Source organism: Homarus americanus, unplaced genomic scaffold (genome assembly GCF_018991925.1).
Source record: "Homarus americanus isolate GMGI-L3 unplaced genomic scaffold, GMGI_Hamer_2.0 scaffold27457, whole genome shotgun sequence".
Classification (NCBI taxonomy): domain Eukaryota; kingdom Metazoa; phylum Arthropoda; class Malacostraca; order Decapoda; family Nephropidae; genus Homarus; species Homarus americanus.
The window spans coordinates 253,106-279,637 of NW_024731296.1; the positions used below are offsets into that span (position 1 = coordinate 253,106).

The 26,532-nt window shown below is 39.4% G+C and overlaps 1 protein-coding gene and 2 long non-coding RNA genes across 9 annotated transcripts in view; 1 reads left to right on the forward strand and 2 right to left on the reverse strand.

The window, feature by feature from the left end:
* LOC121867580 (adenomatous polyposis coli protein-like) overlaps window positions 1-13,351 on the forward strand; it is a 240,190-nt gene extending 226,839 nt beyond the window's left edge. For 6 of the 7 annotated variants that reach the window (XM_042367595.1, XM_042367597.1, XM_042367590.1 and 3 more), the window contains 2 exons: window positions 3,326-3,565; window positions 5,848-13,351. In XM_042367595.1, coding sequence (XP_042223529.1) covers window positions 3,326-3,565; window positions 5,848-10,344 — 4,737 coding nt within the window. In that variant the 3' untranslated portion in view covers window positions 10,345-13,351. The remainder of the gene's footprint in view (window positions 1-3,325; window positions 3,566-5,847) is intronic. The other variant, XM_042367594.1, reaches the window with a different exon arrangement.
* On the reverse strand, window positions 883-16,673 carry LOC121867582. The gene is made up of 2 exons (XR_006089185.1): window positions 16,302-16,673; window positions 883-1,680 (listed from the first exon to the last, which is right to left on the reverse strand). It is a non-coding gene; the product is annotated as an uncharacterized LOC121867582 (long non-coding RNA).
* Window positions 16,674-17,766: 1,093 nt separating this feature from the next.
* LOC121867581 lies at window positions 17,767-26,158 on the reverse strand. The gene is made up of 2 exons (XR_006089184.1): window positions 24,822-26,158; window positions 17,767-18,961 (listed from the first exon to the last, which is right to left on the reverse strand). It is a non-coding gene; the product is annotated as an uncharacterized LOC121867581 (long non-coding RNA).
* Between the last annotated feature and the right edge of the window lie 374 nt (window positions 26,159-26,532).

The window sequence follows — 26,532 nt, forward strand, 5'->3', positions numbered from 1 at the left end:
TTTTGTTTGGATAACTTATATAGAACAATGCATGTGACTTAATAAATTATTACAGTATTATAACCAGTTCCAATTCATAAAAGAGACTTTCCAAATTTGAGCTTATCTTGTAGAGTACCTTAAAAAAAATAGTCCCTTGGAAATTGTAAACAGCAGTACCATACAGTATATATTTCCAAAGAACCATGTGTCTCTTTGTGAATTATCATGCATCACATTTCATGAGTTGAGAAAATCCACTTCACTCTTCATAAATGCTTGGTATGCTCATTACTCTGTTCGTCAACAACTTTTAATATTATTTTTCTTTTCTTTTTTTCGTTCTACTGATGCCATTAATAACATATAATCAAGTGTTTTATGTTGTTTATTTGTTTGTGCCAATTATGCTGTATTTTTCTTTTATTTAGTTTTCATTAAGTCAGTCAGTCGTGCAAATGCTTTTTTCATCAATAATATAGTAAAGTTTTCCTCAACTGGCTAAAGAAGAATTCTGATTACTGGAACATGTTTTCTTAACCAGGCAAAGGTCTCTAAGCTTAATATTTTATGGTTGCTTGTGCAGTTACAGTATCATGACTTTAACTACACATCCATCAGAATTTAAACCCAAAACATAGTGTAAAGGGGGGGTGGGGTATCACTCGCGCTGCACTCTTGTATGAACGGGGGCGCACACTACTACTTCTTGCTGAACCACCGAGGCCACCCTTATCTTACTTCTCTCTGTCTTAGTTCCTTCAATTGTTCTGTCTACATATTTCAGTTCAATGGTTACTACATAACCTCAGTTCTTTGGTAGCATGGTGAGGGTCTAGGGCACATGGGTACTGTAATTCTGATATCAAGGTGGAATACTGAGGTGAAAAAATACCCCTAATATACTCTAAGAAAAGGTTTATTAATATGAAATCAAAGTAGGGAAAAAGATATCATTAACATATACCTGTAACTCCAAGGTGCAACTCCTCGGCTTTACTCAACTGCAATTTACTCAGATACTGTACTCTTACTACAGTACACACAACCTTACTGGTGTTACATTACATTACAGTTACCAGGACCAATTCCTTGGCTTTACTTACATAACATATAGACATATGACAACTCCTTGGCTTTACTCACATGCCATTCCAAGTGGGTACTCTGACTTCTCCCACATTACTGGTGATACATTACATTAACAGTTACCAGGATCAACTCCATGGCTTTACTCAGTTAGTCCCAAGTGGACAACCTTACTTCTCACACATTACTAGGTACATTTCATTACATCCAGTTATACGACAAACTTACATATCATACCTTCACAAACTGTTGTTAGTACATATGAGATGCACTCACATCACGTTATTATTGAAACCAACAACTTATACATGGTTCACTACCCAACATGGGATAATTATATTCCAGATAATTATCCCCAAACACATATAACAACACTCTGGACCATATAACTTCAAGGCATGTCCCAGAGTAGAACACTCAACGACTGACGACCACTGTTGTGATCGGTGGTAGCCAGACACATGGCGAGTCTGGGGTCTAAGGCCCACGAGGCGGACTTGGAGCAAGTTAATCATGTTGAATCAACGACATCATCCATATAATGCTCACTGCTAGGTATCCACCGACTCCGGGCAGCCAAAAAAGATGTTCAAAATAATCCACACACTGGATCTGAGGACAAAGTTGGAGGGAAGGCATCACGGGAGGAAGGATGACTCAATCACAACAAATCTTTCGTCTCGCAACATCAGACGACATTTACTTTATATTACTTCTCACACTGGGTGAATGTCAATTCCACCGTTACAACATGAACACTGATACTCACAAAATTGACTAAATCAAACTGAATGGCTATATCGGCAGGGGACACATGCTACATACCTGAGGAATAAGGTGGAGGGAAGCGTCACGGGAGGCCGAGCTCCCTCACGCTCAGGGTTTATATACCCCTGAGTTGCCAGACGTGGCTATCTCACGCAATGACAGAAATTACAAACAAACCAACTGTTACACATTCAAAGATGACCCTCAGTTGACAAAGGTTTGGCGAATTACTAAAGTTGATTTACATAAACTAATTCAAGAATGAGCTTGCCAAGAGAAAGTGGAATATATATGTATTGACAACGGTGTTCACAAAGGCGGGACCTACTGGGAGGGATCCTTGGTGTAAACGTCGAGAGGGAAAAGCGAGTTTCTTCTTAGGGATGGCTAACCAGTTACCCATTCATGTTTTGCGGTCGTGGAGTATAATAAGAATCAACAGAGTTAAAACAGACTAGCCGTCAATGTGACCATGACAATAGTACCGTACAGATACATGAAAATGAAACAATGATGTACTGGGCAGTAATCTCCTTTCACTTCATTTTTGTTTACTTACAGTATTTATTCTGTGTAACTTATTATATACTGCACAATGTAAATGGCATGGGAGATACAGTACAGTAAGGGATTGTACTCATCATTAGAGGCTGTAGTGCTGATTACAATAGCAAGTCTCTCAACTGTGTCATGTTTGTCAGCAATACATTGACAACATTATTTCAAGATTTTCTTTCACTCTTGGTCATTTTTTCGTCTCCAAAAACTTAACACATAATTCTTTTGTTATTTTACACTAAGAATTATAAAAAAATAGAGTAAAATCACTATATCACGTAAGTTTATATCACAACATCAGACAGAACTAATCAGTTAGAGCATTTCTTGAATCCCCGACTAAACAATCAACACTGTACGACACTTTCCTGGCCAACAGGCGACCATCAAACCACAAGGAAATCAACCATCAGTGTAACAGATGATACATTCTGTGTGAATAATTAGAAATTTATAATCTTTAAGGAAAAAATCAGATGACTCTCAAATCTGGTTATAGGAGACTTCTGGTTAAGAGAAATCCAGTTAAGGGAGACCTTATTGTATTTGAATATTTTTCCCGTGTTTACTCTGAGTATGCAAATTTGCTTTGCTGTTTTATATTTAGCATATACAGGCTAATGGTTACTGCCCTTAAAATATACTCAACATCAGCCAGACACTTGTACCATCCTGACAGTAGAGGCTCCAAGTGTGCAGATAAAAGATAGAGGGATGTTCCACTTTCAGTGAGATACAAATGAAAGGGACCGAGTTTAGTAAAGGGAGGGGGTCTTCTTCCTAATAAGTCAAGTCAGGCAAATACTGTAGATATTGTTGAGGTGGGAAAAGCACTAGGAAATCTTATGCTGAATGAAAAGACTTGGAGCCTCTGTGACAGTGGGGAAAAGATCCAGAGTAAAAGGCTGACCCAGTAGTGCTGCCTCCACAGGGTGTTGGTGGCGGGGTTTGGGGGGGAGACACCCTTCGCACTTACTGCACAGAAGACACACCCGCCAGCATCTCTCACGCCGCTTCCATATCTGACCTCTCCCAACTATCCATTCCGGGTGAGGAACCAACTAAGGAGCGACATCCTTCAGGCCTGCGACCTAGTCTTAATGACTCAGGTGATAACTCATCGGATAATGACAATCTTCTGGAGCAGTGCATCCAGTCTGGGATGCCCAAGGTAAGGTGCTGCAGCAGATGTAGTTAACTAAAGTGTACCACCAGGCTTTCAGGTATTAGTTACTTCTTAGATGAATTAATTTTGCCCCATCATGAGTTAAAAAGAAACATGTACCATACTACTGTATTGTTTATCTGTACTGTAACCTGTCCACTATGTTATTTTTATTTAAGGTTTACCAGCAGGTCACTCTCAGGCAATGGGTAGCAGCATCAGCTGTAGAAATTGATAGCTGATCGTTGTTTTCTAGTTGTGTAGTATTAATGATCAGATATTTTATATATTTACTCTTACGTGCCAATTGAAGCTTTTTATTTATTTTTTCAAATCCTGTGAGGTATAGCATGTTGTAGTTGAATCTCCACTCCACCTTTGGAATTGTGTTGCATGTTTATGCTCTTCTTTCTTTCAGATGAAACCCCTTGAAGGTTAATGTAGCTTTACAAAGACAGGTTTGCATGTGTCTAAGGTTGTGGAGTTTTATTATTATTATTTGTTTTTTTTAACTAGCTATTCTCAGCCCTGGAATATGTTGAACTATGCATGTATAAAAATTGAAATGGCCTTTAAATCCTGGAATAAGTCTCAGTAATTTTCCTGATTTCGAAGACATTTGTAGCTAAATTTGAATTTTCTCTTATTTTTCTAAGTGACTCATTAATTTACAAGTAGTATTTCTATCGCTTTTATTTGAAAATCCCATTTAGCAGTAATATATCTTGTCTTGGAATAAGAAAGAAATCCCAGAATATTACAAAACAGATTTAGGAGAACTTCAGTAAATAACCTGATACTGTACAGCATATTAATACAGTACAGTATTTATGATGGTATGAAAACTACCTAGGTCACACCATCTAAATTAACCTAACAGTTCAGGATTGATGTTCTATACAAAAATGATGGTAATAACAATATTTTCATGTATTTACAATAATTGATTCACGTTATAATTTCCAATGCTTCAGTTAAGTACAGTACCCTGTATACACTTTTTCTTAAAAAAAAATTCAAATACAATACTGAATCTGTGATACTTATAATGGGCCTGTCATGGGGAAATTTACTTGACCACTCCACAATGATCATCTATTGTTATAGCTCATTATTTATTTTTAATTTTTTATGGCCATTAGCCCACCCAAGCACAGGTCATTTTAAAATGACCTACATCAAGGTCTGGGGGGCATAAATGTAATAAAATAATAATAATAATAATAATGATGATGATAATAAAAATAAATAACAATTATAATTAAATATTAATAATACTAATAAAATTAATAAAAATTATAAATAACTAATAATAATAATAGACAAATAAAAAACAAAAACAATCAAGAGGAAAAATTATATATGTACTGTATGTTGTGTTGTCAAAGTAAGAGAAACAATTGAGACCCTGCAATTGTGTGTGAATGAGGCAGAAAATCAGATCAGTAACCTGGGACTTGGTTAAAATTTTTGTGATGCCATATGGCAGCAGGGTCTACCATTTAGACAACACATTATGGTTCCAATATCTTCCCAGGTGGTAGTACCTCCCTGTTTGATAGCTACCTACTACCTCATATCTTCTATAATATCCTGAATTTTCTTCTCATACTGTATTAAGTGATAAACAGTAAAGTTATTACAAGTCAGAACTCAACAAAATGTCATACCTGAAGTCCCTATCAACTTCATTCACAGATTGACCCAATTCATGCTGGTCAGAAGATGCTATTGTGTATTTTTCCAACAGCAAATACCAAAAAGTTTGAAAGAACAGACAGATATGAGATGAATTATTTTTAAAGTTGATACTGTACATAGAATGATTTCAGCACCTGCATTCTGTCATAAAGCTCACCCAGCTGTGAATGGGTACCTACATTGCTTATTTGTGTACTGAAGCTTAAGTGTACAGTTTGCTTATCTGTACTGCCCCTAACAGGTCAACAGACATATGAGACCCATTGTCACTCTCATTGTACGTAGAGTACAAAGACACAAATTTTTAAGTGACCAAATTACAAAATAATAACAGATGGTGTGAGGAGACAGCGTGAAGGTTACATACATTCTTTCCATCCACTTCAAAACAGATATTGTACTGACTAAGTTAGACCATGAGAAGCAGCAGGCAGACACTGACATAAACCTCTTAGGAGGTTCTACTGTAATAATATGCACAACTTGTATATGATGTCACTAAATCAATGTTCTCTTGGTCTTCTCTTACTACAGTACAGTACTGTACTTAGTTTTGGCTTGTATTAATTATAACTCATTTATTTCAGGCACGCCCTGGTGCTAAGGTAAAGGAAGTGAAGTTGGGTGCAAAGCGTCATGGATCGGGTCACTTGTGCTCCCATGGAGCACCACCTGCATCGGGTCCTCCACTGGCATCACCTCGACACTCTCCTCATCATCGGCCTGTTCCAGTGGCCAGGGTCACTCCTGCTGTTAAAGTGGGTGGAGCTAGAGTTTCACCACGTCCACCACCTGCTGTGGAAGATGCATCTGGTGATCAAGTGCGTATGTGGGTCACAGAAGGTACTCCAGCAACATTCTCCCGTGCTGACTCGCTCTCATCACTCAGCTGTGATGATGATGTCAACAGAGCTAGCCGAGATCCTAGTCCAAGAACCCCAGGATCCCCACGTTCCCGAACCCCACAGTCTCCACAACCTCGGACACAATCTCCACGTCCCAGAACACCACAGTCTCCACGATCGAGAAGGTCCCGGTCTCGGCAATCGCAGATTCAGCGTAGGGGACAGGAGGCAGATGGAGAAAATGAAGTGCCTCGACAGTTTGCCGTCGAAGGCACTCCCGGTGTAATATCTCGGCACTCATCTCTCAGTTCAATTGAAGGTGGAGACGAGAGTGCTATTATTCAAGCACCTAATGCACCACAAGCAGGCAGTGTTCGAAACTATGGGGTAGAGGACACACCAGTATGCTTTTCAAGAAACTCGTCTCTAAGCTCTCTCTCTGTTGATTCTTTTGGGGAAGAGACAACTCCAACAGAACAAGCATTACTACAACAATGCATAAGTCAGGGTATGCCTAAGAGCAAATCAGATCTAGAAAGTCGACGTCGACGTCGAGGGGGTTCTCGTATCCCCGCTCCTTCATCACGATCACCAATACGTCTCATTCCAGGGGTCCCCATGCAACGACTTACACTGTGTAGAGATGAACATGCTACTCAGTCAAAAAACGTGGGGGCGATGGCGGCAGCTGTAGACGATGTGGACGCAGACGCCGTCATGCCCATGCCAGATGCAGAGAGCTCCAAGTTGCACACAGATTCAGAACAGAACGAGAAGAATGAACGTACAAAAAGACAAGTAGAAGAAGTTGATGCTGAATATAAGGAAGATGATGATGATGAGAGTGTTACTGAACACACTGAGGCAGATTCTGAGGCTGTAACTACTGCAGAGATCAGTCATCCTAGAAGTGAAGTCACAAGTGAAGGGAGTGGTGCTACAGTGGTAACTCTTCCCTTAGCCAAGGGGGAAAGTTCACCAGTGGAACAAGAGCCACGTGTCAGTGATGGATCGGCAGAAGGTCCTGGATCATCTCCCGAAGAAAAGAATTCTTGGGTAGAACACAGAAATTCTGCGGATAAATCATCTCCCTCTGAAGGCCGAGGTTCAGATACTTCTGTTACAGCTTCCATGTCAGAGTCAGGCTTGTTGGCTGTAGAAGCAATGAAGGTTGCCAGGGCTGTTGCAAGTGAAGCTAAGCTTCTTAGTAGTGATGAGACATCCCATATGTCACAAAGTATAACTAGTGCAGCCTCTGATGCTTATCTTGATAATATAAAACCTCCATCAGCAATGGGCAGTCTAGCATCGATGTCAAATAGCCTGACAAATAGTACAGAGGAACACAGAGGGACACGTACAAATAACCGTCGTCTGGAATGCCGCCACACTCGTCGAGTACCAGAAATGGTACGGCGGGCTCTTGGTGAACAGGATTATGGTTCCACAGAAAACATGGCTAGCATGGCTAGTTCCTGTCATTCTAATGTAGATAACATCCCACCTCCCTCTATGTTAGATGATGATATGGAGAATTCCATGATCAGTGTTGCTTCTATTACATCTGAAGTGGCAGAGCAGCGGGAGTCTCCACCATCACCCCCAGCAGATCACACTTTACAAGTAGCTGCTCCAGCCCGGCAATTGGCAGCAATTTTCCAAAGGGAAGCTCTCAATGCTGCTTCAACGCTCACTTTAACTGGTGGAGATGAAGCTTCTACCTATCAAGAAATCACAGACATAACAGAACATGAAGAAACTGTTGGGCCTGCTAGTGATACAGAGTTGGCTGCTGATGACTTACCTTGTGATATTCCTGATTTACCCCAAGATGGAATATCATCTCCATTATGTACATCTGCACATTCTTCACCCAACAGACTAGGTACACCACGTTCTCGCAGACACCTGGCCAAAGACCGATACCGCACTTTTACTCGTGCTGATGGGGAAGTGTCCTCTGATGCTACCCCTTCTCAAGACACAGATCCTACTTTAGTTGAAGGCCTCCCCTCATCTCCACTGGTAAGTCGCACTCCTAAACAGCGACGTCAAGAAGATTCTGAACGTTTCAGGACTCGAACAATATCATCTGATGGCAGTGGTCAAGATAATGTCACTACTAGTACAACTCCTCCAAAGGATGCGGTGAAAGACAAAATCAGTCCACGAAGATCACCCAAAGATCGTCGTCTACAAGACCCCAGTCGCTTCCAAACACACACTATAAGTGAAGTACAAGCTGTACCAGAGGCAACAGAAGAAGCATCTGCTCAAAAAACTGAAAGTGTTGAAGAGCCTCCCTCCTCACCACCAAAGGGACAAGGCAGACAGTCATTCAGACAACGACGGCAAGAGGATCGAGAGCGATACCAAACTCGCACCATAGATGTACCTATGTCAGACATCACACCAGAGCCAACAACTGAAGACGAGGCTAATAAGGAAGGTGATGGAACATTAGTAGATTTTCAAGACAGTAATGAAATGCTTGATTTAACAGCTGAACAACTTGAAGCATTACAGCAGGATGCTAATATTGTCATCTGTACCTTAAATGAAACTCGGGAAGCAATGACTAGTGAGTCTTCAGATCTCCTCAGTGAAGAAAATATTTTAGATATTGAAACTCTTAGCTTAATTTCAAATGAAGATGAATCTGAGATGAGAAATTTTCTTCGGGACTTTGACGACGACCCGCCAGATAAAGGAGATGAAGAAGAGGACGAGGAAGATGAGGAGGAAGAGAGACCGGTTTTACGACGCCCCAGAATTGTAAAGCCTAGCGAGGAGACTGTACGTGTTCCAGACGAGGACGAACCTGCAGGAAAAGGCATCAGAGGCCGCAGAAAGCCATTGTATTCAAGTGGCAAAAAATACAGTGCCACACCTGCAAAAACAGCACAAGCCACAGTAAGCCCAGCAAGAACAATTCCAGTGAGACCCACTCTTGTACGTCCAAGCTCTGCATCCCCAGTGAAACCATCTTCTCCAAAATTGCCACGTGCAACAAGAGCATCTGCATTACGTCACACTTCTAATCTCCAAAAAGGGAGCAGTAGCGGTGAGGATAGTCCAAAAGGATCATCAGCTGGTAGCAGTGCAGGGTCCAGCCCTCGTTTGGGCCCAGGTTCCCGTGCCATTAACACCAGACCGGCTCGATCAAAATCACTAGCAAGACCCGGTCCTGAATATCCTAGACCTTTGCGCCGTCAAAATACATTTACAAAAGATGACAGTGATACACCAACTAGCCCAGAACATAATTTTCACACTGAAACTAAAAAAACTGCCCCTGTTACTAGAGGGCTCTCCAAGCCAAGGCTAAGGCGAGACACAGTGCAGCCTAGTCCACCAGTGACACATCCAAGCTCAGCAGTTCGTACTGGCATACCAAAAAGTGGGAGTCAGGATTTAAGCCCTACAAAGGGCCGACCTCCCCAACATAAGTCAACTAGTTTGACACGTGACGTTCGCCCACCTACTTCATCTGATATGGCTGAGTGGCGCCAGGATGTTCCCAAAAAGACAACTGTGAAGAAAGAAGTTACTAGTCGAATTGCTAACTTGTGGAAAAGGGTGGAACGTGCACAAACTAAACCAAAAGAGAAGGAGAAAGATGCCCGTGTATGGATAGCACGTCCTAAATCTGCTGGCAAGGTATCTTCACCTCAGCCTCTAGTGCGTAGCTCCACGTATGAGAAATTACCAGTTAATGGGGGGAACAATGGGAGTGGTGATGTTGGAAAAGGCAGAACTCGCTTAGGACTCAAATTAGCTAAATTAAGGGGTAGGGATACACGGTCCTCACCTCCCTCAGAAGCCACTACTCCAGTTGATCCTCGTCCTCACTGTCTGGTAAGTCCGACACGTTCCCGGTTATCAGAAATGAGTGGTCGACCAATAGAAACAGTGCAACTTCGCCAGAGACCAGCTACTCATCCTCCAAGTGCACACGTTGGTCAGATGGAAGAAGATAGTGAAGCTCGTGCAAAGCGACTGTCCCGCCTCGGTTCCTTTATTGTAGTTGAGGAGGATGGACGAGTACGATCTCCACCACAGTCTGCTATTGTTCCTCCCTTCAACTATCAGCCACCTGTTGCACCAAAAGTACGATCTGCTATTGCCACACGCATACCTCAGCCTTCCAAATCACTACTCTCCAATGCACCTTGTGGCCGCGATGACAATGGAAATGCTGCTGACCCAACAGTAGTAACTGGAACATGGCGGCCCTGACCCAAACCCCCGCGCCATACAAATCAAGCCCAAGATCCCCAAATTCCAATGGGGCGCGGGGGTGGGGGGCGTCAGAGACATTGGGCCGTAAGGCCTGTGTGATCCTATATAATTTATGTTCTCTAATTTACCAAACACGTGTTTATGCTCCACATAGCCATATAATGTTGTATGTAGGAGATGGATACTCAGTGTAGGTAGTGACTGGTGCCTGTTGTAAGTACCAGTTCTACCATGATGCCCTTGTAAGGGTTTCCAAAGTGGGCCCAGGTAGGCTTTAGGCTGTACCCATCACACCACATGCAAGGTCAGGCTCATGAACTGTTCCTATTTGTAAATAGTCTGTCCCCATACACACCATTTTAGTCAAGCATTTCTACTTTAAGACAGCTTATGTATAGAAGATTTATTTTTACTCAGTATTTTAGTGCATTTTCTTGCATTTAGTGTTTGTTTCTCAATTGTCCATTTCCACTTGTCATTGTTTCTCTGAGAATGGAATAGTTCCCGAGCCTGACGTTTGCCCTAACCAGATTCATGGTCACGACGAGTACCAAAGGACAACTGGTGGGTGGGCAGATTCTATATTATGAGCATGAGCCCTGCCTCGCCCTGCTGTGTCACCCTGCCGTTGAACAAGATATGCGTCCAGGAACGTGTCCCTCGAGAAAGTGGCCTAAGAAGTCCTCGTCTCATGGGTTTAGTAGGTACAGCTTTACAAGAACAATACTTAATGCATTTATTAGTTTTTTCCCTGTGGTCTTGAGTTTTAATAAATTATTTATTCAATATTAGAATTTTGTATATAAACTTCCTATTCGTACACACATTTCATCATTTGTAATTATCTTTTATTTTTTAATAAAGCAAGATATAATTTTTCTCACCACCTATTTCATCTTCCATATTGCAAAGTAATAAGGAGCCATCCTCAGTACAGCTATAAATATGAAGAAAGGTTCTCATGTAAGACGTTAAATGGCACTAGGTTTTGCCAAATACAGTACTTGTTAGCATTGTACAGCTTATCTCTAATAATAAAGCATACTCATTCTCAAATCATGTTGAACACAAATATAGGTCTTATCATGTATACCTTTTTCATATAATCTGTATCTTATGGTGCAGACTATTTCACTGTTCATATGATTATGAATTGATTGTTTAAGCTTAGGATGAGGTACTACACTTTTTTTTTTAGATGTGGCCTTGGAAATGAAGGTCCTGGAAGGGAGTCATGAACAAGATTGTTATGTTCACTACACAGATTAAACTTGACCCAAGTGTAGAACATAATGTAATTAGTTCATTATACAGTATTTCAATTTTAAGACATATTCTGCTCTATTAGGCATTAAATGGATGAAGCTATATATCAGGTTCTTGAGATATATAGAAATTATTTTTTATCCTATGGATATTACTTATGGATACTGAAGTCTTGACTAAGTACTGTATAATCGAGTTCAAGACATACTAACTGTGCTGTAGTTCGTTATTTATATGATCCAATGAAAGGAGTGTTTATGGCTTAGAGCTTTAGCTACTCTATCTCTGCTTTTGGAAAGTACTTGCAAATAGTAGAGACTCTTGTCCTGATGACCAATTCATGCACAAGAATTAGTTAATGAGCTGAGTACTGCTGACTTCACATTAACTCTTGCATAGCTCTTTATTACCTGCATTCATAGAGTGAACCACCTTCATGTTGATAGAGCAACAGTTAAGGTTGTTGCTGGAGACTTTACTTTTGGGCTGTACTGAGGATGCTTCTTCTAAGGGTCATTAGCAGTCATAAATGAACATAATATTTGAAGAAAAAAATTACCATGAAAATATGACCGCATGTAATTGAGCCAAACTAAATTGATATGCAATGCGTTCTGCAAGGGCCGTTTACATTAGGGTACTAATGTGATACAGGTACGTGCAGAGCATACATTCTCCCCAGATTATTAGAGCAGATAAAATCCCTCTTGCTTTGCTATGATTAATTTCAAGTTATTCACTGCAGGTATCTTTGACAATGTTGTTCTTTGATATTCAGTGTGCAGTAAGATTTGCAGTTTCAATAATTCTTAGACAACAATCAAATTGATACTAATAATAGAATTCTAGGATATTTGTGCACATATTTGAGCTTGTATGTTAGCTTTTCATTTGACACAGAAAAGGTATTTAAGGATTTATCCAAATTCAACACACTGTTGATGGATAGTCCTGAAATGATTAAGAGTTACCAGTTCAGTCATAAAAATAATTTTGGGCAAAAATATCAAGAACAAGGTCAGACCCTCTCTTTTGGTCTGGGGAGGTCGTTGCAGCCACCACGTCGGCAGGGTCGTCTAGAGTCTTTACTCCAGACTGGACTACTGGAAGAGTGGGGCAACAGATGATGTGTCTGTATGATCATGGTTGTGGCAAAGTCTGATATTATTATATGTATGAAATTTTCAGTTTATGTGATATAGTTACTGACCAATTAGTTATTGATTTCTTAATCCAATCGTTATAAGTTGACACCTTAACATGATCTTGTGTATTGTAGAACATAATACTGTACTGTATGTCCAATGATGGTTTTTGTTTTGATGCATTTTGATTGTTCCATTATGTTCATTTACTGCCAGCTAACCATAATTAACATTCTTATTTGTTATATTTTAATTCTAAGTGATCATTGATTGAGAATGAATGATCTTGTAGGTGATTGTTCCTCATGGACCAGTAGGTATAATGATGTGACTTCCATATTGTGTACATCTCCTATATTAGTTACAACACTAACATTTTGATCAGTCTTTCTATTATTGACTTGATGTATAAAGTATTGACGGCATGTGTGCTGGTGGTGGCAAGGGTGAGGTGGTTCTTAAGGCTCGTCTGTGGGTGATGGATACAGTAAACTGTCTCTCTTTCCTCCTTGTCCCTCAATGCAATATCCAACTCTTCCTCATTATCATATGGTTTAATATAGTATTATGATAAAATTAAATACTTGTATGTATACTTGATCTTTCTTTCTCCTTATTAGTGATAAGATCATTTGATAATGACAACTTAATTTTTCTATCATTCTCAGCTGTGTTAGGATATATATACGAATTACTGTTTTTGCTTTTTTACAAATGTTTCACAAAGGTTGTTCATTAAGTGATCTTGTCATTTGTGTTGGGATAGTGGTACTGTCTGGTGTGCCTGTGTTGTAATTTGGGTTTAATTCCTTCCACAATATATTTTTGTATGAATAGAAGTTCAAGTATTGCACTTTAAACTGTTCCTTACCAAGCATGCCTTGCCGAATTTTTTACAAGTTTGAATATACTCACAAAAGTTTTCTTTTTCTCCAAGTTTTTCCTGTGCACTGAAAACAGTAACAATCTATTGAACCCTTCTTTACTGCATGACCAAGTTGGTGTATACAAATGTGATGACAAAAGTACATGTTAAAGGATTCATTAGAGTATGTGGAAAGGAAGGGGTTAATGTGTATAGTTACTCAAACACTACTGTAACTAACAAGAGGCGCTGTTTATCGCAAAAGTGTTGTAACTCCTTGATTGAGAACTGGAACATGATGAATTAACTTCATTCCTGTATGGGAATTGGGTTGATTGTTCACTTAAAATTTTTTTGTGTGTTAGTAAGCACAGTCGATTTTTGCCTATTTATAAAGCTAGACTGGATTACGGTAGGTAGCTCTTCTATAGTGTACCTCAATAATAACAAAAAAGCACCACTGAATGAACATTATGTTCTCATGGATAGGTAATCCACAGTCTACCACTTCACCGTCCCAACAAATATCCTTATTCACCACAGCTAACCTGCATCAACTACAAAAATCAAATCACCTCCCATTGGACTCTCATGCTAAAGGTTACGGGGTACTCAGATCATCCTACAGTAAAAAAAAAAAGAATTCATACTCCTCTTATTTGAAATAAATCATAATTTGAAATGTTGTACTGTTATGAAATATATACAAATTTTGTAATACAGTACATGGTAAAATTTTGAAATATTACAATACAGTATATGCATGTAGTAGGCGGCTATCAAACAGGGAGGTACTACCGCCTGGGAAGATATTGGAAGCATAATGTGTTGTCTAATGGTAGACTGTGCTGCCATATGGTATCACAAAAATTTTGACCAATTCCCAGGTTGCTGAACTGACTTTCTGCCTCATTTACACACAATTGCAGGGTCTCAATTGTTTCTCTTACTTTGACAACACAACATATACTATACAGTTAACCCTCACTTTACGCGGTTAATGTAACCCAGAGGGTCCCGCGTAAAGTGAGAAACGCGTAAAGTGAATAACATAACATATGGGATTAATTGAAATGGAGTCCGGGCCGATCCCCAAACTCCACTTTTTGACGACACACAACTATGTTGTAGTAAAAATATTATCTTAACTTTATGATGGTATGCACACACAATTAATAATTAAGAGAAATATCAATAAGATTAGGTTTTTTAACACTTACATTAGTAGAAAAAATGGCTGGGCACACGGGGATGGGCGGTTGGTTCCGAGGCAGAGGGCAGATTATTGGCCCTCACCTGTGTCACTTGTATCAATTGTATCACTATCCACCACAGAGGCTTGCAGGGCCTCTTTGTCAAACTCCCCAAAGTCCATATAAGTCCATATCCTCACCATAATTATCACTATCACTGACTTGGGCCGGCTGTGGTGGGTGGCGGGTGAAGAACTGGTAATGTTTTGATGACTGGGTGACCTTGTGCGCACCATGTTCGCGCAGCTTACACAACATGGCGGATGGCGGGAGGTTTGGATCCAAAAATGGCGCGGCTCGCCAGCCGCTCTCCGCGTAAAGGGGTACACGCACCGCGGAATGTGAGCATCCTGGGTTCCGGCAGGGCACCGCGTAAACGTGGAAACGCGGAATGTGGGACCGCGTAAAGTGAGGGTTAACTGTATATCATTTCTTTCTCTTGATTTCTTTTATTTCTTCCATTTCTGTATTTATTTATGGTTCAAATTATTATTATTTTTTGCCCCCCAGGCCCCGATGAGGGTCGGTGACAAGTGCCCGGGTGGGCTAATCCCCGAAATGTGTCTCCATGGGATGCAACCGCCAATCTCCCATCTCTGGTGTAAACAAAGTACAGTACAGGTACTATACACACCAAGCGACACTCTGGTCTACCGCACAAGTTTTCTTCCAATTGTTTTTCCATCATTGCCCAGTGTTGAGCCATTATATCTGACAACCATGGACCAAGCACCTAAATCTGGTGCAGAGGTACTGTACTTAGAAACATTTAAATTTTGCTTGGGGCAGATTATGAAGAGGTACAGTTTGTTTGTTTTTTCTCCCCTCGGGAAAAGGTGTCCCTCATATTTTGTAAAACCTCATAATTTAGAATTATGTGGGTTTTACTGTATGCTGGAATTTGATATTTTATCCCCTACCCTGACTTTAGATCTATATTCTCACTTAAACTGGTAATATTATGACTCTTATCCCATGAAAGTTGAAAAGAGTAAGAATAAAAGATAATAAGGAAACCCCCTAAATAAAAATAAAAATACGAGTTATTGAGGTTTTTCGTAAAGGTCGGCTGAAATGGATTGGGCAAGTGGAGGTAGGACCAGAAGGACATGGGGGAGCGGTCGAGAAAATATTTCAAAGATAAAAGCAAAATGAGAGAGGCTGTAAGAGACCATGCCATCAGGTAGTAGGCAGCTACCAAACAGGGAGGTACTACTATCTGGGAAGATATTGGAAGCATAATGTGTTGTCTAATGGTAGACCCTGCTGCCATATGGCATCTCAAAATTTTTGATCAAGTTCCAAGTTGCTGATCTGACTTTCTGCCTTGCCGAAATATCCCTACATAATTAAAAAAAAAAATTTACCGGCCCATAAATGTATGCAGGTACATGTAATTAATAATTTTCAAAAAGTAACACTTACCAGCAGTGGCGGCTCATCCATAAGGGCTGCAGGACTGCAGCCACCCCTCCAAAACTGCCAGACGTCTGATACATCTACATACTTCTATACCAGAATTAAAAAATTTCATCAAGTTTTTTTTATAAAGATTCAGTTAGAATGTTGTCTTCATTATATATTGACAAAATTTTCATAATAATAATACACCTAAATTTAGTTCATAATCACAGCAAGTTAGCAACTGTACGTTCTTTTTACGCATTTAGCGCCCATGCTACACTGAAATTTGGGCTGCAATCTTTGCAGTCCAGTGACCTGTCTGATACGTGCGGTGGAGGGGTATACCGTAATAACAGCGCTTCAACTTCACAGTAGACAGACCTTGAGCCGTGCTTGTCTGAAATATAAAAAATTTAAAATATGATCTAAAATATAATACAGGTTCTGATATGAAGTATAATATCTGTACAGTAATTTGGTTTGAGCAAAATCCAGGTTAAAAAAGTTAAGTACCCTGTATGTATTTGCAAAGCATTAACTTCACTCAACTGATATTAAGTGAGAAAATTAAAATCGAAAGAAGAGGAAGACCTATATCAAACTTGAATATTCAACAGAGTAGCACAAGTAGGAGTAAGGAATACTCATGTCAGTTCAATGTCGATGTTTATGAAAAATGTGACTGGATCTGTGACTGTGAGGAATTGAATGCATTATTTTGCTATCCTTGTTTGCTTTATGGTAGGGACTCAACCTGGACAAAAACTGGTGTGACTGATTTGAAGCATTTGCAACAGAAAATAAGAAAACTTAAACAATATGCTCAACAAATGAATAATATGATTGATTATTCATTCTTGGGTAAATTGAATATTGTAGTAAAAATTGATACAGCATACAAAATGTTGTGAAGAATAATGAACAAGTGAGAAAAAGAGAGATGTTCTATCAAAACTCATTGATTGTGTAAATTTTTTTTGAAAGTTTAACCTCCCTCTCAGAGTACATGACACCACAAGCTCGATAAACACAGGAGTATTTTGGGATTTGCTAGATTTTACCTGTGAACTGGAGTCTAGTTTAAAAGCTCATTTAAATACAGCAACAGTTTTCAAAGGAAACATCAAAAACCAAACAAAATGAACTGCTAGAATCTATGTTCATCATATATCAAGAAAAGATCAAGGAAGAAGTAAATGATGCAGAATGTCTGGCAGCAATGTGTGATGAAACCCTTGACATTTATGATAAAGCACAAATGGTAATTGTGTTAAGGTATGAAGTACAAGGAAAACCAGTTGTAAGATTTTGGAGATTTTTCAACCCAGTCGATCAAACAGCAGAAGCCTTGGCTAGTATGCTGCTTAATGAACTTCATACTCTGATTGGCAATAGCCCAGACAAGTTAATTGCACAAACATATGATGGTGCAGCTGCTTTAAGTGGAGTGAATAGATATACATATAGGCAAAAATAAAAATTAAACTTAACAATGCACATTTTATTCATTGCTATGCACACCAACTTAACTTGATTTTGGATCGGGCAACATCCCAAAATAAGAGAGTCAAAATTGTTTTCAACAGCCTATCAGGAATACAGTATTCCCTTAAAGCTCACTGGGGTTAGGTAAAATGGACCTCGTGGGAAAGCAAAATCTGTGAGTTTCTCATGCCAGTCCCAGGAGTGTGCAAAATACATAGTGTACAAATAGCTTTATGCACATGTATAACAACATTATGTATGCATAAGACAATATAATAAATATGAAATAACATTAATAAACATTAACATGAAACACTATGGACATTAGGTGCACACAGTGGACCTAATGTGGTAGTGACAATGCAAAGACAATACCTCTGAAACGTCAGCTGATCTGGTGCACAGGATGTACACAATCCCTGTACTGGACAGTTCCTTGTGAACATGCCCAGTACTGATAAGTATTTGTAATGTGTATACTGTAGGTACCTATACGTATAATTATATCCTTTTGTATTAAATTAGGTAAATTTTATTAATACCAACAAATGTTGGATAATACCGTAGGTCTAGAAAGTAATAGTGAGAAACATGATTGCATATAACCAGTGATTTGGCTTTGCCAGTACAGTAGGCTATTAGATCTGTATACTGTCTTGTAGTGTTGACTCCTCTTGATCCCTGGCACACAGCCTGATTTATTTTCCATGGCAATCCGTGAGTTTCCGAGGGACGCAAGCTTTAAAACGGCAAGTTTTAAGGGAATACTGTACCAGTATTTTTTCAAGACCTCCACAGAGAATGGCTGCATTGGAAAATGTTGCTAACCATAGAATTCCAAAACCATCTACAACACGCTGGAATTTTAAAAGCAGAACAGGCGATGCAGTACAAGAAATGAAAGCTGCAATATTTGAATATTGCAATACATTGGAGGCATGAAATTCAAGAGATACTGGATATACAGCAGCAGGTATCAAGAGAACTTTGAATGATCCAGAATTTGAATTTTGGCTAGAATTTTTCTCCAAAGTAATGCCTCACATAGATGTCTTATTCTCTCGGGTTCAGTCTAGAAACATTGATGCAGTAAAGGCTATTGTCTCCTTAAATGTGTTCAACTCAACAATGTGATGCAGTCAAGGGCGTGGCTTCAGAGACAAAATGAGGAAAATGCTCAGGAGATGAATCAGCAGCTGCAAAAGAAGTCTGTGATGTAATATGATGCAATGTAAAGAAAGAGTTAGTTTTGTTAATCATTTGGAAGTAAGTAGGCTACTTTTGATAAACAACTTTCCAACGTATGCTTGTAATTTCCCAGAAATGAAATTGAACAAGCAGTTGAAGCTTATCTCGTACTTGAAAAAGACAAATTGGGAACTGAACTTTGTGTACTCTATACAAGAGAAGATTTGTGTAAATCAGTCTCAGATTTGTTAGAAATTATTAATGAAAACTACCTACGTCAACATTCTCAAACTGCAAAGCTTATCAAGATAATGATAACACCAATGACACCAGCTGAGGCAGAAAGGTGCTTTTCAACCTTGAAAAGAATTGAAACTTTCTTGCAGAATACCGTGGTGAATGAGATTATCTACTTTAGCATTATCCATTGAAAATAAAATTATCACAAAAATAAAGGTCTTTAATGAAAAAGTAACTACTGTAATCACTTTGCTACATCAAAGAGCCGCTGCATAGAGTTTATTTTCAAGTACTGTACCTGTAATGCCCAAACCCCCGAGTATTCACACCATGAACATCAACTCACAAACTGAACCCCAAGGTAAATAATTTTTTTTCTGTGTTGCAAATTTTAAAGAATTGCAGTACCCCTTAAGCATTTTATCACGAGCCACCACTGCTTACCAGCACTGCAGGTAACTCAGGGCAAATGGTAGGTGATGCAGGTGATGGAAGGGAAACACTACATAAACAGTAAACAGTGCGGCACATATGTATACTACAGTATACTGTAATTTCGTCACATACAAAATAAAGAATAAATTTTAACAAAAATAATAGTTTTCTCAACACACAATTCAAGTTCGAGTATGTAAATAAACATGTAACTTCTATAACCAAGGATATCATAGTCCACCCTAGTAAAACCATTTTCTTTATTACAAAGCAAAAGAAGAAATATTAAAATACTCTAATGTAGCTAAGAAATAAACAAAATTTAATATAAACCTAAAAAAAACAGGAAAATGAAGAGCATAGGTGTGTGCGTGTGTCTTGAGAATACTGTACAGTACTGTATATGGGAAAAGGAGGAAATCCTCCAAGCACTTGAAGACACCTTCATTGTCAATATTTATAAGAACAAGGGAGACCTGTCAAACTGTGGCAACTACCACGGGATCTTGCTGCAGTCCGTAGCTGGCAATAATAACACTCGAGTCCTCCTAAACAGACTTCTTCCTGAGGTGGAAAACTTCCTCCCAGAATCTCAATGTGGCTTTAGACCATTACGTGAAGGGCAACTGCCCTTTATTGGCTAGGGATGTATTTGCACTGATCAAAATATCGGTGGTACAGAACCTTCATAAACAAAGTTCTGACCCATTTGTGACAACCTCTCTTCCGTAAGCCCATACACCCCAGTAATTGATCGAGTCTCATCATCTTTTCCGCCCAAGTGACAGAGAAAGATGCTATCTTGGTGGCAAAAAAGGGGATGTGGTAACAGGCAGGCAGATATTCTCCTGGCTGAGGCTGCACAACTTTTGAGACGTGTCCTGATTGAAGTTAAAAAGAATGCCAACCCACTCCCCCTTGCTGTGAACACACAGCACTTCCAGAAAGAACAGACACCAACTGCAAAAAAATGTATCAATTTCATACTAGATGTCATCAGCCAAGACTCTACCAATCCAAACAAACGGGAAACAAGTCGCTCAGTGACGACCTGCTATTCAATACCACCAAAGGGTACGTGAAACCAGCAAAGCACCTCTGCACTGGAGAGGGTGTGAAAAGCTTGACCAGCAGCAAGAATATCTGCAAAATCATGCATAGACTTGGGAATGCAGCATTTTGTACCCAAGAGGGCAAAATTGTTATGGAGATGGCAGAGGAGATTACTTGTAAAGATCTTATTACCCCAGATGGAATTTGCATAGAGTCTGGTCTTGCTACACAATTATCTGAGACAACTACGATGAGACTACATCTACTTTTGAGAGGCCGCACGGTAAATGTGGGAATTGTAACCCAGAATGTGAAACATATCATCCCACAATAGTGTAAACCCAGAATGTGAAACACATCATCCTACAATAGTGTAAGTGGGACTCCTGAAGGTGATGGAAACGAGCCAGCAAGAAAGAAAAGAAGACGGTGTCTTTACAGCAGATGAGAATACACGGACTCCATACAGAAGTCAGCCATTCGCCACCAAATTCAAATTTCAGCTATATGAGCCTGTACAGCCTTCAGAACACAAGGACCTACCCTGGGTTCTGATATGTATGCACAATATTGCTACCCCAGTGTGGAGAAGCTGGAATTCTTTGACGACCGTTGACCCCTTGCCAATCCAGAAAATCGGTTATATGAAGAACATCAAATTCCCTCACGCCAAACTTGATGTTGCTCGGCACACAATGCTCCAATCTCAGAAAGTTTGTGGTGAAAAGTATATCAATGTTGCATATGACTTGGCTATCTCTAAGCTGCCTATGAGAATCCAAGAGGAGGAGGCCTAAATTTGATGATCTATTCATTTCACAAGGTCCATTCCACTTAGTCATCAACTTTTTGCATGACTTGGATACTTAATTGAAGACTCAGGATTACCACAATTGCTCTGTGAAGCAGAAATTCAGCGCACCAGCCCAATCGCACATGGATGGTTGCAGTTTCAACCTGACTGATCCCTGGGACCCACTTGAGCATGGATGGATCCTTCGTGATGGTAGGCTTTCTTTAAAATTGTTTAAGGGTGATGCCATGCCAAAAAGAGTTGCTTCATGATGAGAAAGCGTCAACCGAGGCTGAGGAAGTAAGCGATGATAAAGGACACCTGAATGCAGACAGCAGTGATGTTTGCAAGGACGAGGAAGAGAATGAGGATGATTAGATTTTATGGACCAAATGTTCCTGTTGCCTATGAACTTTCTAGAATATGAACGATTTGGTTAATTTCAGTTGTTGTTGGTGCCGATATTACAATGCATTTAACCTCGTTCATATATATATATATATATGCAGATACCAGGGTTCATTATGGCAGTTGTTGAGACAGCCATTTTAAAGTACTGTACTGTAATGCTAATAAGGAATGTTCTAATTTGTCTGATTTTTTGTTCCAATCGATTTCCTGTAACCAAAACCCAATAGCTAGACACCAAAATTAGCTTTCTATGTGGTTAGTTCTAGATACATAATTTTGTTGATATTGGAGGTCATTTTATCAATCGAGGGGTTGATTATAATTTTTTTCACTTTTCTCCATACACAGTTGACCCCTTTAATTGAAGCCTATGCCCGTGGACAGTTTTAAAATAAGTTTAAGGGAAAGTTGTTCTCTATGAAATACTTTAAAATGACCCTAAACTTGAAAAAAAATTATCCAAGTGAATGTAAAAAAAATTGCTTATTTTGGGAACAAATGTAAAAAGCTACCCCAAGAGGTGATCTCATCAGAATTATCTTTACATTAGTTAAAAACATGGGTAAGCATCATTTTAATGAAATGTGTACTCTGTTGGCCCATTTTTGATGTTACAGGAACTGAAAACAAGAAATTTGTTTCGCTTTGTGTGCATCGATAATCACGACATTTTTTGGTGTTGGCGAATTAATGTCCCAGCGCTGAACAGCCAAATGTTCAGTTTCTATTGCCCCAAAGCGCTTTAACATCAAGAAAAAAAACATGCCAGACAAATCAGAAATTTTTTTTAGAATAAACTCCCTTAGCTTGAAAGTATAAAATGAAATATAGTTACATTGAAAGTATAAACTGAAATATAGTTGCATGTGAAAGTATATACTAGAAGCAAGAATAATGTGAATAACTGCCCAAATAACCACAAATCACTGTATCCATAGGCAACTGCACTCCATGCAGATGATACCACTGACAGATTAAATTATGATGGTGTTCATGGAGTTAGTTAACAGCATGTGTGTGTGTGGTGACCTGTGGTGTAATGGTAAACATGCTCGCCTCGCAAGCGAGTGAACCTGGTTTCTATCCCAGGGCATGGTGAAACTATGGGCAAGTTTACCTATGCCATTTGCCTCTGTTTACCCAGCAGTATCGAGGACCTGGATGTTAATCGATTTGCGGATCGTATTCCGAGGTAATGGTTAGCCAGTACAGTTGGCAAGTTGTCCGGTCTTCTTGGACTATTCCTTGACACCGAGTCAAGCAACTCGTTAACTCAGGGTGTGGTTGTTGTGTTGGGGGACAGCTTCTACACCTTAAACAAATTCACGCCTAGGTGGCCCTTGGGCCGGCCATCCTCGTCACAAGGGGCAACCATTATTATATTATTTGTGTTTGGCTATGCTCTGAGCAGGGAAAGAAAGTACAGGGATTTGCTGGATCTTTATATGTTGAACATTTGATAAATTTTTACCTGACTTTACCTACATCACTATTTTTTTAAGAGGCAGGGCACTATGTGTGAAGTAAAAGCTTCTGAAGGGTGGATTTATATAATTACTGGATAAAGAATAATAATATTGTAATAATAATTTTGCCATGACGATACCTCAGTTTATAAGTCAATATTAATGGTCAGGGAAATTAGGTATTTTTCTCTTCGATTTTGGCACGTAGACAATGTCATCAGTGTCTTCCATTATGTGTCGACTATAACAGCAGACAGGCTAGTGTTGCTATTCAATGAGCAGCTGTGTTGGGCTTGGTTGTCAGACCGTGAGGTAGATCAATGTCATTTACCAAGTCAACGCTCAGATATTGTAGGTAGGTCACAGCTCCTTAGTCTCATATCACTTGCAACCACCCTGCAGGTCATAATTTTTTACCACTTTCGAGTATCCTTGCCCTCATCGACTTTCTGCCTCATTACAGGTTCTCAATTGTTTCTCTTACTTTGACAACACAACATATAGTATATCATTTCTCATTCTTGAGCCGTTTTTATTTTGTTTTATTATTTAAGGGTCGGTGACCTGTGCACAGGTGGGCTAATCCCCACAAAGGTCATGTGGAGGCAATAGACTAAAGCCACGTCCACACGATCGAACAGTGCCCGGCGGACTTGCCCGTATACCGGGAAAAGCCTATGTGTCGTCGTACACACGGAGGTACTGGTTGGCAGCAGTCACACACTGCTGCTGGTAGCTAGTAGGTGGTCGGCAGTAGCTGCTGCAGTACGATCACCATGGTGTGTCGCAGGACAGTTAAATCAAAGCAGCAGTATGGCATTGTGGTTTATATGAAACTTATGATGTATCTGAAATTCTGTAGACATGATGACATGTACAGTACTTACTATGTATGGCAATAATTATGTATACATGATGACATGTACAGTATTTACTATGTATGACAATAGTATTTGTTTAGAAGTTGATATTTTTTTTATTTATACTCCGAAATGTATACTTTACAGTTTACGCTCTATGGATGGGATTTGTTCAGGACAATTGTGAATGTGATTTTTTTTTCCAAAATGAAAAATAATTAACTTTACTATAATGAAGATTCTACAATGGTCAAATTATCGACAAACATTTTAGTGCCTGGAGTTGCCGACAAAGGCTAGACCTGTGCACTCGTTTATATTTTATACTTTATTTAGAGATTTTCGTTAATCTGTTCAGAAACATGTTTCTTTATACTCTCAAAAGGTATTTACATGAACAATGCACATATGACTCATTCTCGAACAAAACTAAATAACTGTTACCGTTATGATTCCCACCTCATTAAAATCCTCGCTGGGGGAGAGGCCGGTGCACCTCCTCTCTCCTTCCCTATCCCCCTCCAGAAGGCTGGCTAGTTGTGTTGAGTGAGTGTACAGATATGTGATAACAGTCATCCCAAAGAGAGAGAGAGAACACTTGCATACGTACCTCAGACATATCTTCTGTAGTGTGAGTATCCATGTTTGACACAGATTGTCAAATTGTATCACCATCAATGAGGAAATGCAGTGCATCAAAGCACCATAATGTGGGAATATAAATGTCCTCAGTTCCAGCTCCAGACTTTTTTAATTTTTGCATCTTTCTTAGTTCCCGTCTATGCTGATTTCGAAGTGATTCAATTTTTCTCTTCACATCACTTGTGGTAACTGTAGTCCCGCTTCTATTCATGTCCTCTGTAATCTGTTTCGGTGCCGCTGCACGTTTGTCCCTGTACATGTCCACTTTGACATTCCATAGACAAGGGTGCTGACGATAGAGTTCAATCAACACCATGGTCTCTTCTCTAGACCAATGAATGTTTCCTTGGTCTGTGGCAGACAGAGGAACAGACATTTTCCAGTGGTGACTTGTGGCAAGACTGAAAAACTGGCAGCCGGGGGTTCCAAGGTTAACTTCCTTTGTCTGGCAGGGTCGTCCATCCATACCCGGCAGCAAACGGTCAAACCACCAGGCAGACGGCCTTATCTGGTGATTTCGCTCGACCACGGGCACTCTGTTGGTTTGCCTGTCAATTTTGCCCGAACAACGGGCATTAAGCGAGTGCCCGATCGTGTGGACGGGGCTTAACAATAGGAGAACTTGAGCAACCAGCACCTTCAATACACAGTACAGTTCACACCACAAAGTTTACAAAATGGCAACACTTAGTGTAAAGTTGTCACAATTCTCCCCAAAGAAGGCACTTGTGTGAGGGAAGGAAACATGCAGGCTACTCGGTTACCCTTTGAAACACAAAAGCAAGTGCACACCAATCTATTTTCCATGTCCCCAACTTTTCTCCCCATATAATAATGAAGGAAAAGGTAGCTAGCTTTGAGTAAAGAGCACATTAGTGCTCTACTCTCTTAAAATGGTGAAGTGGATGCTGATGGCAATAAATAATAGTGTGATAGAGTTTAGTGATACTTTAAATGGTAGAAAAGAGAATGAGCTGGACTTTTCTTTCCTTTTTTTTTTGCCACACAGGGTTAAATATTTCATCTGCTAACAGGCAACAAAATTTTAACACCCGTATTATATTCAAAGTAGATCTGGCATTGTGTCGCCAAATCCTTTCTCTACATTCATTAAAACACGTACTTGATATTAAGATTTTTTCCTCCCACTTCCCTTAATGTCTCTCCTATCCTACTTAAAGTGTTATTCCTCTAAATTTCTTACTCCCCTCACCTTTTGTAGGAGGATCAGAACATCTTTATCCAATTCTGGAATACTGTACTTTTCAATTCAGCTTACATGGGAGTAATCAGACCACAAGTAATTTTTTTCTTTATTTTACTTAAGTTACTTAGACTCCTTGACCTGAAGACCTGAAAAAGAAAAATATTTTTAGTTCATGGTGCTGAGTAAACATTTCTACAGAATAAATTGGATCTATAGTATTTGTAGGAATACAAAGTGTTCTGGAATGTGACAGTTGTTGTTCCTGATAAAAATCACATTATTATAACCATAGATTGAATAGGAATTAAGGGGTTAGTTAATTAAAAAATACCAACATGACTGACAATTTTCTTTACATTATTATATTATTGTTTATTTTTTATTTTATAATTATTATGTTTTAGTTTGATATCATTCAATAAGAATAAAAGCATGAAAAGGGGGGAAAATGCTTATTACAGTATTAGTCTAC